Below are 12,571 nucleotides of genomic sequence, written 5' to 3' on the forward strand. Positions count from 1 at the left end.
GCAGGATCTAGAACACAAAACTCTCATTTGTCAGGGGGTGGTATTCACATGTGTGATTGTGGATATCTTGATAAAGCATTGTACATTGATATATTGGGTACAGATATGTGATTCACAAGTATGAAGAAATGTCCCTTGTGTATTGTGTCCCAATAGGATATTTTTCAAAGTGAAGAGACCATGTTGTCCGATGTGGTAACAGCAACTGTTTCCCCATGTTGGTAGATGAGAGTACTGAGGGCCGCAGGAGCAACGTTCTGAAGCCCAACTTCAGGCAGAGGAAGGCCAGGAGGACGGGATTCACCACTGTGGAACTGCAGAAGAAGTTCCCCGAGCTGAGTGAGAATGGGACAGTAACTGAAGAAGCTGTGGGCATCACTACTCGTCATTCAGGGTAAGGGACAGTTGTAGCTAAATCTTATAATATTTGTTAACTTTGGTGTAATTTAGGTTTGTCAGTACCATGCCCATGTTAGTCCAAAGTGTTAAGATCTTTGTCTGGGCTTTTCCGTAAAGTGGAGGTCCTGTGATATTACAAAGATACTGTTGCAGATGAGCTCTCTCATTGCGATAGGACACCATCTTTAAGCTACTGCAGAAGAGAGTTCTTGAAATTGAACCTGAGGGCCTGCAGTCTATGTCAAGATTGAGTTACCCCAGCTGAGGCCTGTGACTAACCCTTTTAGCTTGTTCCTCATTTCAGACGTAAGGCCCGCAAGGCTGAGCTCCTGGCAAAGAGCCAAGCTGCCAAGAAGCAGACGGCCTCGCGCTATGGGGAGAATGTGATGGTGGAGAGGTGTGCCGAGTGTGGGGCCGTGCTGGAGCAGTATGACGATGACACCATCGGCCTGTGCACCACTGTCCTCGCAACCTTCATTCACCGTGAACCGGGCGCTGGCAATGCCAATGTTGCTGGAGATGTTGCAGAGTGTCTCCAGGTGAGCGTTGTTTGTACCTGCTCTCTTAAATGTTTTGAGATCATGTAAGTTCAGGGGTTAACCCATGCTTGAGACATGTTAGTCTTGGCCTACATTTCTTTAATACTTTAATACAGCTCTTTCTATGTTTAACGTGATGTAGTATTTCGGCATATTTGAACTTTTTCGTAAATTGTTTGTAAGAAGATGTTTTTAATGCAGATTTTATAAATCAGTACTGTTTAGACATGTTTGAGAGTGTATTACCTGTCATGTTTAGAATGACACAGTTATATTTCAGTATATGTTTGATTTGTGCACCAGGTTGAATGATTTACTTTTTCTGTAGCCTTGTTTATGTTAGTTCACAGATAATGTTTTTTTATTTTTATGCTATTTAACAAAATGGCCACAAAAATGAGGTAATGAGGCATGAGGTAATGAAACAGGTAATGAAAACCTGTTTGAAAACATGATGATGCTTATATTGTTTCAACCAGGGTGATGGTGTCCAGTGTTTTCCAACAAGTGTTTCTTGTTTTGTTTTTCAGTATTGCATCAGGCAGTCAGTATTCCTGGCAGGCTGAAAGGTAAGACTGCTAGCATATGTTAGTGTATAATGTGTGGCACAGGGTCGTGTAAAAAAGGCCGCAACTAGGAAAATAATTTTTGACGACAGATTCCAATCTCAGGATTTAAGAAGCTTACACTTCCAGTCATGATTTCTCTTCACCAAATGATGAGTGTATGGTTCTAACATTAAGGTTATAATGTAAATATGTCTGTCCACAGTAGTGTGATGATGCCTGGCAACTCTGTAAGCATTGCGAGGCAGTTCCTGCGATGTGTCCTCCATCAGCTGGCACCAAATGGAATCTTCCCCATGCTCTTCACAAGTAACTTGGAAGGTGACACATTCAACATGTTTGGTTAAACAAACTTTCTGTTTCATTTTGGTCCTGTTTTCCTGATTTGTCCAGACTCTGACATATAATGTCATAGGAACTACATACCAGCTTGTTGAGATTTCATGACTTTTAACACTGAGGAGATGATATTTTATCTCTACTAATACTGCACAATGATATGAAGCAAATGGTTAAACTCAGTCAACTCCACTGACAATGATATGAAGCTTGTTTTGAACTCCACTGACAGACTGAGTGTTTGTACTGTTTTCCCCTTAGTTGTTTCCTAGATATTAGATATTAAATGAAAAGGGTGAATCCAACTCAAGCCTAGGAAGATTTGGCATGTGTATGTTGTATTGGCCCTGGTTAGTACTTAGCTTCATTTAGATTATGTCATATATTTTGTAGATCTATGTATTTTAATATGATAACTCTTTTTCTAGGATTAAATGTTTGTCTGTCTATATCTGTACATCTAAGAAAATCTGCTTGGGTTCAAAAAGTACATGTTAACTATGCCCTAGAAATGTCTTAAATATGCCTTTGGGGCACATTTGGTCTTTGCCTCTCAGTTTGCTGTTGTTAGTACAAAGCATGCCGTGTTGGACATTACAAAGTCTACTTCTCATTGAAATGGCCTTACCTGCTATCTTTCAAACAGATTCTATTTGTTGTCCAAATGTCTTACACTGTTAAGATGTTACAGGCCACCAGAGCCCTTAACCCTTTCAGTGCTGTCAGTGAGTGTACTTGTATGTCACTGTATGCTGTCTGTGCTGCTGTAGATCCACACTTCCTGAAGACAATGGCCGCAGCCTTGGTGGACTTCAATGACCTGACATCCCACGCCCCTCTGCAGTATCTCCTGGAGGTAGGTTCATGTTTCACCGTGGTTCATGTTTCACCGAGGTTCATGTTTCACCGAGGTTCATGTTTCATCGAGGTTCATCTATCACCGAGGTTCATGTTTCACCGAGGTTCATGTTTCACCGAGGTTCATGTTTCTCCGAGGTTCATGTTTCACCTTCTCATCACACTCCCTCATGTATGCAGTTTTCTACTGGAATAGCAAGTAATGGGTAAACAACTCTGACTTTGGGATGACACAGAACTCGCTCATTCTGATTCAATAACAAGACAAAGAGAATGTAGGTGAAAATGCTTCTGTCCAAATGTGAAACCCTTAAGTTTGCACCATGCATTTTCATAGATCTGTTACTTTCAATCTGAAATGGATCTTGATGGATTTCCTTACCTCGTAAGGAAGGGAAAGCCACACTAACTCGGTGCGCCTTGTGGCAGCAAGAGTTGTATGATCCCCAGGGAGTTGAGATTGATAATAAGATGTGCCGTTGAGACTGACATCTAATGATCGAGGGAAAACAATACCAGCGCCTTGAGCATGCACTAGTGCGTGGATATGTGCGCTATATAAATATCCAATAATAATAAATTCAGTAAATGAGTTGCCAAAGTTAGCTCTTAAAAGTGTGATGACCCCAATACTGCAGAGATCACTATATTTCTGCAGGGCCTGAATGAGAGGAAGAACCTGCCCCAGGAGAACATCATGCTGTTGCTGGGCAACATCTGCACCTACATGAACTGCATCACCCTGGAGAGCTCCACACCCATGTGGACCAACATCCTCACCCAGTTCGACATCTTCTTCAGACGTCTGCTCACAGTGCTGCCCAACCCATGTGACATGTCGGGGCTGCTAAAGACTATCATCTCCCTGCTGAAGATACCCAGCATCTGTAATGTCAGGGTAGGTGGGGTGGGGTACCCAGCATCTGTAATGTCAGGGTAGGTGGGGTGGGGTACCAAGCATCTGTAATGTCAGGGTAGGTGGGGTGGGGTGGGGGGGCACCCAATCTGCAATGCGTACCAGCATCTGTAATGTCAGGGTAGGTGGGATGGGGTACCCAGCATCTGTAATGTCAGGGTAGGTGGGGTGGGGTACCCAGCATCTGTAATGTCAGGGTAGGTGGGATGGGGTACCCAGCATCTGTAATGTCAGGGTAGGTGGGGTGGGGTACCCAGCATCTGTAATGTCAGGTGGGTGGGTGGGGTACCCAGCATCTGTAATGTCAGGGTAGGTGGGGTGGGGTGGGGTACCCAGCATCTGTAATGTCAGGGTAGGTGGGATGGGGTACCCAGCATCTGTAATGTCAGGGTAGGTGGGGTGGGGTGCCCAGCATCTGTAATGTCAGGGTAGGTGGGATGGGGTACCCAGCATCTGTAATGTCAGGGTAGGTGGGGTGGGGTACCCAGCATCTGTAATGTCAGGGTAGGTGGGGGTGGGGTGCCCAGCATCTGTAATGTCAGGTAGGTGGGGTGGGGTACCCAGCATCTGTAATGTCAGGGTAGGTGGGGTGGGGTACCCAGCATCTGTAATGTCAGGGGGATAGGTGGGGTGGGGGGTGGGGTGCCCAGCATCTGTAATGTCAGGGTAGGTGGGGTGGGGTAATGTCAGGGTGGGGGGGGCATCTGTAATGTCAGGGTAGGTGGGATGGGGTACCCAGCATCTGTAATGTCAGGGTAGGTGGGGTGGGGTACCAGCATCTGTAATGTCAGGGTAGGTGGGGTGGGGTACCCAGCATCTGTAATGTCAGGGTAGGTGGGGTGGGGTACCCAGCATCTGTAATGTCAGGGTAGGTGGGGTGGGGTACCCAGCATCTGTAATGTCAGGGGAGTAGGTGGGGTGGGGTGCCCAGCATCTGTAATGTCAGGGTAGGTGGGATGGGGTACCCAGCATCTGTAATGTCAGGGTAGGTGGGATGGGGTGCCCAGCATCTGTAATGTCAGGGTAGGTGGGGTGGGGTGCCCAGCATCTGTAATGTCAGGGTAGGTGGGGTGGGGTGCCCAGCATCTGTAATGTCAGGGTAGGTGGGGGGATGGGGTAGCATCTGTAATGTCCAGGGCATCTGGGGTGGGGTCAGGGTATCTGTGGGGGTAGGGGGTGGGGTACAGCATCTGTAATGTCAGGGTAGGTGGGGTGGGGTGCCCCAGCATCTGTAATGTCAGGGTAGGTGGGGTGGGGTACCCAGCATCTGTAATGTCAGGGTAGGTGGGGTGGGGTGCCCAGCATCTGTAATGTCAGGGTAGGTGGGGTGGGGTACCATCTGTATCTGTCAGGGTGCCCAGCATCTGTAATGTCAGGGTAGGTGGGGTGGGGTGCCCAGCATCTGTAATGCAGGAGTAGGTGGGGTGGGGTGCCGTAGCATCAGCATCTGTAATGTCAGGGTAGGTGGGGTGGGGTGCCCAGCATCTGTAATGTCAGGGTAGGTGGGGTGGGGTGCCCAGCATCTGTAATGTCAGGGTAGGTGGGGTGGGGTGCCCAGCATGGGGTACCCAGCATCTGTAATGTCAGGGTAGGTGGGGTGGGGTGCCCAGCATCTGTAATGTCAGGGTAGGTGTCAGGGGGATGGGGTGGGTCAGGGTGGTGGGGTGGGGTGCCCAGCATCTGTAATGTCAGGGTAGGTGGGGTGTGGTGGCATCTGTACCCAGCATCTGTAATGTCAGGGTAGGTGGGATGGGGTACCCAGCATCTGTAATGTCAGGGTAGGTGGGATGAGGTACCCAGCATCTGTAATGTCAGGGTAGGTGGGGTGGGGTGCCCAGCATCTGTAATGTCAGCCCAGCATCTGTAATCGCAGAGTACGTGGGGTGGGGTGCCCAGCATCTGTAATGTCAGGGTAGGTGGGGTGGAAGTATCTAATAACCATTTAATAGCTGATGTTATTTTTTTATTGGTCATGTAGAGTGTTGATCCCATCATGTGACAGATATATGTACTGTTGTAGAGGTTAGTAGTTTGGAGCTCACCACAATTAAACTGAAGCTGTCATCACGATGTTATTGGCGATGTTTCAAGTGTTCACCGCCAAGCAGGTGAGCAACAGTGCCTTGTGTTTTACTGAAAGAGTTCTCGGTACATTTTTTTCAGGGTATATTGGAGCCATTCTCAAAGCTTCTGAGTTTTGCCATCCAGAACTGTCCATTCAAGCTGCAGCAGCTGTTGGATGTATGCTACATGTGCAACAGGGCCTTTTCCAGGGTGAGTACCGTGTCCGTCGTCGGTGAGGTCCAGGAGTACAATAGGTCATAACCTCAGCCTATTGTCCTTGGGGCTCAGGGAACATAAAGAAACATCGAGGGTACATCAACCCATGGGCCCCTTGGGACAAGTGAACAACATATTTGTCTTACCGAACACATCAATGGTAATTTTGAACTGTTTGAAGCACGGGTATCGGATCATAGTATGGAGTACCAGACGACAAGAATAACAAATTTAGAGATATCTCCCTTCCATCGATATGCATTTGCAAAACATCGGTAAATTCCGTACATCATACGTGATTCAATGTTTTTCGAGATAAAGTACCAAATGAGTTCGGCATTCCCAGCGGGGTACATAGAAAATGTTACTCACTTGTAAGCAGGGTACACTGAAAATAATAGAAGAGCGCTCAGCCAATCAGAAAACGACATTTATGTGTGAGGCAAGATAACAGGTCATAACCTCAGCTTATTGTCAGGGTTGGCTATCATGTCAGTGTTGTGGGGATCCAGGGTTGAAAAAAGTCATAATATCAGGTTCTTGTCAGGGTTGACTATCTGGATTGGTTGTCAGATTTGGTGACTTGGTTTGTTCATTATACCATAATGACAATCACTGGTTTGTCTAGTCCTGACAATTAATTAATGCTAGATTGAATTTGCTGTATAACAAATACACAACAAACAAAACAAGAACCTTATTCATTGTAGATTTCAGGAGCATTAATGGAGTGATAGCTGATCTTTTATCTCTGATTATGAATATTTCAGTAAAGAATCATCACAACTAATCCCATTATGAGAACTGTCTTTAAATTTGTGGTAGGAGCGAGACAAGTTGATCCTGACCCGCACAGTGATATACGAGCTGGTCCAGGCCCTCAAGTTCAAGACCAGTATGCCGGACGAGAATGCCTTGCTTCTTGTGCAGGTAACATATTGTTGGGTAAAACCTTCCTGTTTATGTGCCATGTCCTACTCTTTGGTGTTCTTATTTCAAATGTCAGAGGTAGAAATATATGATCGGTTTGTATCTGGGGCGGTGTGGTAGCCTAGTGGTTAGTTTGCTCATCTTGCTTAAGACTCGGGTTCGAATCCCCACATGGGTACAATGTGGGAAGCCCATTTCTGGTGTCCACAGCCATGCTATTGCTACAAGTGGCATAAAAACAAACTCACTTTGGTTATTTTTCGTTTCACGTTTTTGAGGTGATCATACACTCACGGTTTGTGTCTGTTTTCTCTTATCTCTTCCATCTGCTTGTGTGACAGTTCCTGGTCCTGGACACTGGGGGCACGATCTGCTTGTCTCACTCCGTGGATGACGCAGCCATGTTGTACAACTACCAGTCCCAGTCTCTGGTCAGCACGTGTGCAGCCGAGTGTATGCGGCAGCACCTCAACGATGCCATGGAGTTCATCACTGATCTACACACACTCACAAAAGTCAAGGTATTTATTAAGAATCAAGATAATCATTTTTTTAGATAATGCAAACTAAGGGATTAACCCATGCTTGAGTTAATGTGGCAGTGTTTGCCCTTGTGGATGGTGTGTCTTAATACTGGTACAGATGGTTGTATACATAAGCCATTGCATTCAGAAAAATTGGTTTGATTTATCTTGAATATTGCTGACTAAAGTTAAACATTCACCCTGTCATTTCAACAAGTTTTAAATGGAAATGCTACCGAGAATCTCTTTCCGGAAAACATAGAAAAGATGACTGTTGCACTTCCAGAGTATAATGAAGGGTGGGGCAGCCAACAGTCTGAATGAAGACACTCTGGGCAGTCAACTGAAGTCAGGAATGGCCCAGTACGTAGCGCTGGAGATCACTCGGGGCAACGGACGTGACAACCGTGCCATCTCACGTTACCTGCCTTGGCTGTACCATCCTCCTTCCGCCATGCAGCAAGGGTAAGAACTACACCAGCTTGTCTGTGTGTCCTATTGTCCTTCCGCCATGCAGCAAGGGTAAGAACTACACCTGCTTGTCTGTGAGGCCTAATGTCCTTCCGCCATGCAGCAAGGGTAAGAACTACACCAGCCCTTCCACCAGCTTGTCTGTGAGGCCTAATGTCCTTCCACCATGCAGCAAGGGTAAGAACTACACCAGCTTGTCTGTGTGTCCTAATGGCCTTCCGCCGTGCCTATTGTCCTTGTTGGATAGATTAGTGCTCATGAGATCAATCACTGGATTTTCTGGTCCAGCCTATTATTTTCAGACAACCATCATACAGCTGGAATATTGTTTAATGTGGTGTTAGACAACAAAGAAACAAACCAATCTGCCAGTGTTTATCTGTAATAATTTTGAACACAGTAATCAAATATGTTGATAATTCATGGTGTTAAATCTGGTTGTAATTGAAAGCAAATGAAAATGGAATTTTTTGTTGTTCTAAAATTTCATATAAGCCCTAAACTCAGATTGACAAATATAAAATTGTCGTTCAGATGAGTTGCATTTGTATTCTGACTATTAAGATTCTTTGGGATTATAACCAATTTACATTTATTCTGTTTCTCACTGGTTAATTCATACTATCTTGCTTGTAATGAGTGAAGTCAACTTTTATTACATATCTTTTAGGCCGAAGGAGTTTATCGACTGCATCGGACACATTCGGCTTCTGTCCTGGCTTCTGATTGGCTCACTGACTCACACGGCTGTCACCGAGGGCGCTGCCCCCATATCCTGTCTTCCGGTTCCCCTGGAGGCAGGGTGCCACATCTCGGAGCATGTCCTCGTCATTGTCACAGGCTTTGCTGAACAGTCCAAGGTGAGGACTGCTCATGTTAATTAAATAGGAATCATTTTTAATACTCTAAGTATTCACCCTAAACCATGTTCAAAGCATATGTTATTACCCTGGTTTGTGGGTCAGTGTGCACTCAATATTCATTCTCAACTCCGTGGGGAGTTAACAACCTGAGCTGCACATGAGGTGCTTGTAGGTTAACGGTCACATCTCCTCCTACTGGGTACCCATGAACTGCATCCTAAACAGGGGCATATTACAAACAAAGACACTTGACTTGGGAGCAACCACATGTGCTACATGTCTGTTTTTCCTTGTGGGAATTTTGGGCGGAAAAAACCCCAGACCAGCTTCCTTAGATCCTGTTATTCCTGTTAATACCTTATGTTCAAGTTGGTTACGAGTTTGAATCTCTAGTCCGATTACGATCCATGTTCTGTCACCGCCTGGGCCTTGTTCCTCAAAGCGATCATAATGCTACGCCTGTCATAAGTCTTTATCTTACCTTCATGTGAAATACTTTAATTTCACTGGTCAATGACGCTTTAACAAGTTTCTGTGTCCCCCCTCTGAGAAGCTGTATTGCTAGCAATCGTATGACCTCATAATATGACGCATGCAGTGTTCGATTAGCTATTTTTGAGTTCACTATGTACAGATTTATTTTACCGACTTTCACTGCTTTATTTAAACTACAGTCAAATCCCGATGAGTCGAATCGCTGAGGACCAAGTAATAAATTCGACTTATTGATGTATTCGAGACATAGGTATGTCTATGAGGGTAGAAAAAAAAGGTGATCCAGTCCTAATTCCTCCGCCTAAGCATTTGTTTATCTAATGATTTCCATATCACTAATAGGGGCACCTTATCAATTCCAGTCTGATTAGCACAGACAGTGATTTCCGTAAAATAACTAATCTGCCTTTTGAACTCACCCGTCAATGGCGTAAAGGTGTGAGCTGTGTTGGTTTGTTAATTGGATCAGTTTGCTACACCAATCAACTTCTCATTGACTGACTTCGGCTTATGTATACAAGATTGCTGTAGTTTGAATCTCATAGGACCTAATTTCCTTCTCGAGTCATCGTGTGTATTTTTGAGACACTTAAGTGTAACCAGTATTCAAATGATGACAACTATAACAGGGAATGGTCATTTTTTAGCACTTCAAGTTATGCATAATATTCGAGACATTGGCATACGACTCATCGAGATTTGACTGTATCTTATACATTAAGTCGTTTGCACACTCAACTTTAACATAATTAACCATTTTTTTAGCAGTGTAATGCTTGTCAGAATATGTTTCATTGATTTAAAAAATCCAGTCAAGACACAGACGCCGTTTTGTTTACATGTCATATAGATGGTAGCGATGTTTAACATAAAATTAAATGATATTTTGTACATTTAACATGGCGGTAAGATAAATACGTTGTATGCTTCTCCCTTGGGTAATACAGTCTAATGTACACCTCTTTGTAGCAGTGTCATCCCTCGCCTACCGGCTTGGATGACACTGCTACAAAGAGGCGTACATCAGACCGTATTATACAACTTATAATGTTAAAGTATGGGAGTCACAATCGTCTTTGGGTTACGATCGCTTTGAGGAACGGGGCCCTGGTCATGCTTGTGGGTTGTATGAAAGTGAGAATTATCAACCACCAGAGGAGTTGGGCATGGCTCCAATATTAGGTGGACATCATAATCAGCACTTGTTGAGATCCTTATAGGAACTTTGATGGTATATGTGAAGGTACTTCTTTATTTATCTACATTAGTGTGTAGTTATTCTGTAGTTGAGGCTATTGATGAGGATGGATGTACTATAAGGTGTTTCTTCTTCCAGGACACCGTACTGCACATGTCATCACTCTTCCATGCCTTCATCCTGTGCCAGGTAAGCACATGTCATGACTCTTCCATACCTTCATTCCATGTTTATTCTGTCAGGTAAGCACATGTCATCAATCTTCCATGTTCATCCTGTACCAGGTAAGCACATCATCACTCTTCCATGTTCATCCTGTGCCAGGTAAGCACATGTCTTCACTCATTCATACCTTCATTCCATGTTCATCCTGTGTCAGGTAAGCACATGACTTCACTCGTTCATACCTACATTATTCATCGAGAGCACATGTAGAAGCAAGTAAGCTCTTGGCTAACAACTGTTTGAAGTGCATAGGCTGTCAAGAAATTGGTGCAATTCCTTACAGAGGTTGAATTTCTCCCCAGAGGCTGCTGAGAAGGATTGGGTGGACACTGTCCCTGCTGACAGTGAGTCATCACGCCCTGATGATCTGTGTCATTGTTCATGCTTTCAGTCAGTGTTTAGCAGGTCCAGATCTAATCTTGTGGATTGTGTGTTTAGACGACATTCACTCACTCAATGGGGCAGGTCAAGATGCTAATTAATGGTGCCCATACCTGTGACATTTGTACAGGTATGCCAACGTCATGATTTCAACAACATTATTACCTGTATTATTCAGTTGGCTCCTTCCTGTTCCAGCTGTGGACAATGTATTGTGAGTCGGCAGCAGCCCTTCACCCCCAGAACAGCGAGCAGTACCAGTCCGCCTCCGCCCACATCATGGACTTCTGGGCTCGGGTGACGCCTGGCATCCTGCAGCTGCTCTCTCACTCCAAGGAGGTAGGTGGCACCACTGTGGGATATCACTGAATGGATAAAATCTTCATGTTCCCAATCTTAAAGAAATGGAGGTGATGAGGTGTTCATTTAGGAGACAAATGTACAATATTTTGAGGATCACTGCAGATTTGGCGGCTATTATTTTAGTTATAAACCATGCCAACAGTAGCAAATGGAATTTGATCCATGATATTAAACTAGTTTTATCCAGTCGGAATCAAGCACTGTTGAGTGTCCTAATAGAATTGTATAAATGAACAGGTTTTTGAATGAGTGATGTCAAAAGAATGGTGACATTATGTTCCAGCAGAGTGCATCAGAGTAGCCTCTTATACCCATTGAGATTGTCTTTAGGAGAACTAAGCAGCTCTTATCTTCTCTGTTTCATATTTTGTTTTGGACATCATAGAGCAAGTCTTGAAGTGGAAATTTAAAGAGAGAATTTTAAGAGAATGGGAATTGAGTTTGAACCTACTACCCGAACATGCTTATATTTCATTGGATCTTAATGTTAAATTATGGACTTTCATCAGCAAAGCTTTACTGGACTGAAAAATAGTTTACTAGGTTTGGGCTACTGAGAAGTGACTAAAGACACTGCAAGGAATGTCCAGCAAAGTTGGTTGACAGCATCTTGCTTCTTGCATCTTGGTTGGTACAGGGCTATACTGAATGGTGCCCTGTCTGCCCTCTCAGCATGATCTAACATTAAGCTCTGCTAACAAACTCATCATCATGTGCAACAGCCCTTACCAGACTTATTAGTACCAAGATTATTATTTTGATAATTAATTTACATAAGTACTGACCAGGTCATTCTTGATGTAAACTCTGTTTTATTAAGTGCTGCCTTAGAGGATTTGTTGAAGTGATATGCTTGTCATGAACTATATATGTAGACTATTAACATTGGATGGGCTAAAAACATCAAATATAAGTGATGAAGGACCCTGCATAAAGGAGAATACGAACGAAAACAAACCTTTGATATATTGAATAGGATATTCTAAAAGTCACCTTCTGTGATTAAAACTGAACAAAAAGTTTGTAAAATAGCAATAAAAACACAAAAAACAAACTCGTATTTACGCCTCTTACGGAAACACCCGACAGTTAATGAGCAGAGGGGGTATCACGTGACATGACGTCATATGTGCCTGTTGCTGACGGCTTCCTCTCTGATTTTACCTCACATTTTAACAGTGTCCATGGATTCTGAAGCAGTAAAAGATGTTCCTGATGTCATTT

At 44.1% G+C, this 12,571-nt stretch overlaps 1 protein-coding gene across 1 annotated transcript in view; it reads left to right on the forward strand.

The window, feature by feature from the left end:
• LOC124287337 (protein unc-79 homolog) overlaps window positions 1-12,571 on the forward strand; it is a 58,048-nt gene that overhangs the window by 37,797 nt on the left and 7,680 nt on the right. The window contains 14 exon segments of the mRNA XM_046723835.1: window positions 226-394; window positions 704-890; window positions 892-938; window positions 1,469-1,507; window positions 1,710-1,825; window positions 2,614-2,699; window positions 3,360-3,599; window positions 5,781-5,891; window positions 6,723-6,827; window positions 7,169-7,348; window positions 7,638-7,816; window positions 8,493-8,682; window positions 10,517-10,567; window positions 11,183-11,323. Of these exon segments, the coding sequence (XP_046579791.1) occupies window positions 226-394; window positions 704-890; window positions 892-938; window positions 1,469-1,507; window positions 1,710-1,825; window positions 2,614-2,699; window positions 3,360-3,599; window positions 5,781-5,891; window positions 6,723-6,827; window positions 7,169-7,348; window positions 7,638-7,816; window positions 8,493-8,682; window positions 10,517-10,567; window positions 11,183-11,323 (1,841 nt within the window).

Source organism: Haliotis rubra, unplaced genomic scaffold (assembly GCF_003918875.1).
Source record: "Haliotis rubra isolate DU_JTF1 unplaced genomic scaffold, ASM391887v1 Scf40, whole genome shotgun sequence".
Lineage (NCBI taxonomy): Eukaryota > Metazoa > Mollusca > Gastropoda > Lepetellida > Haliotidae > Haliotis > Haliotis rubra.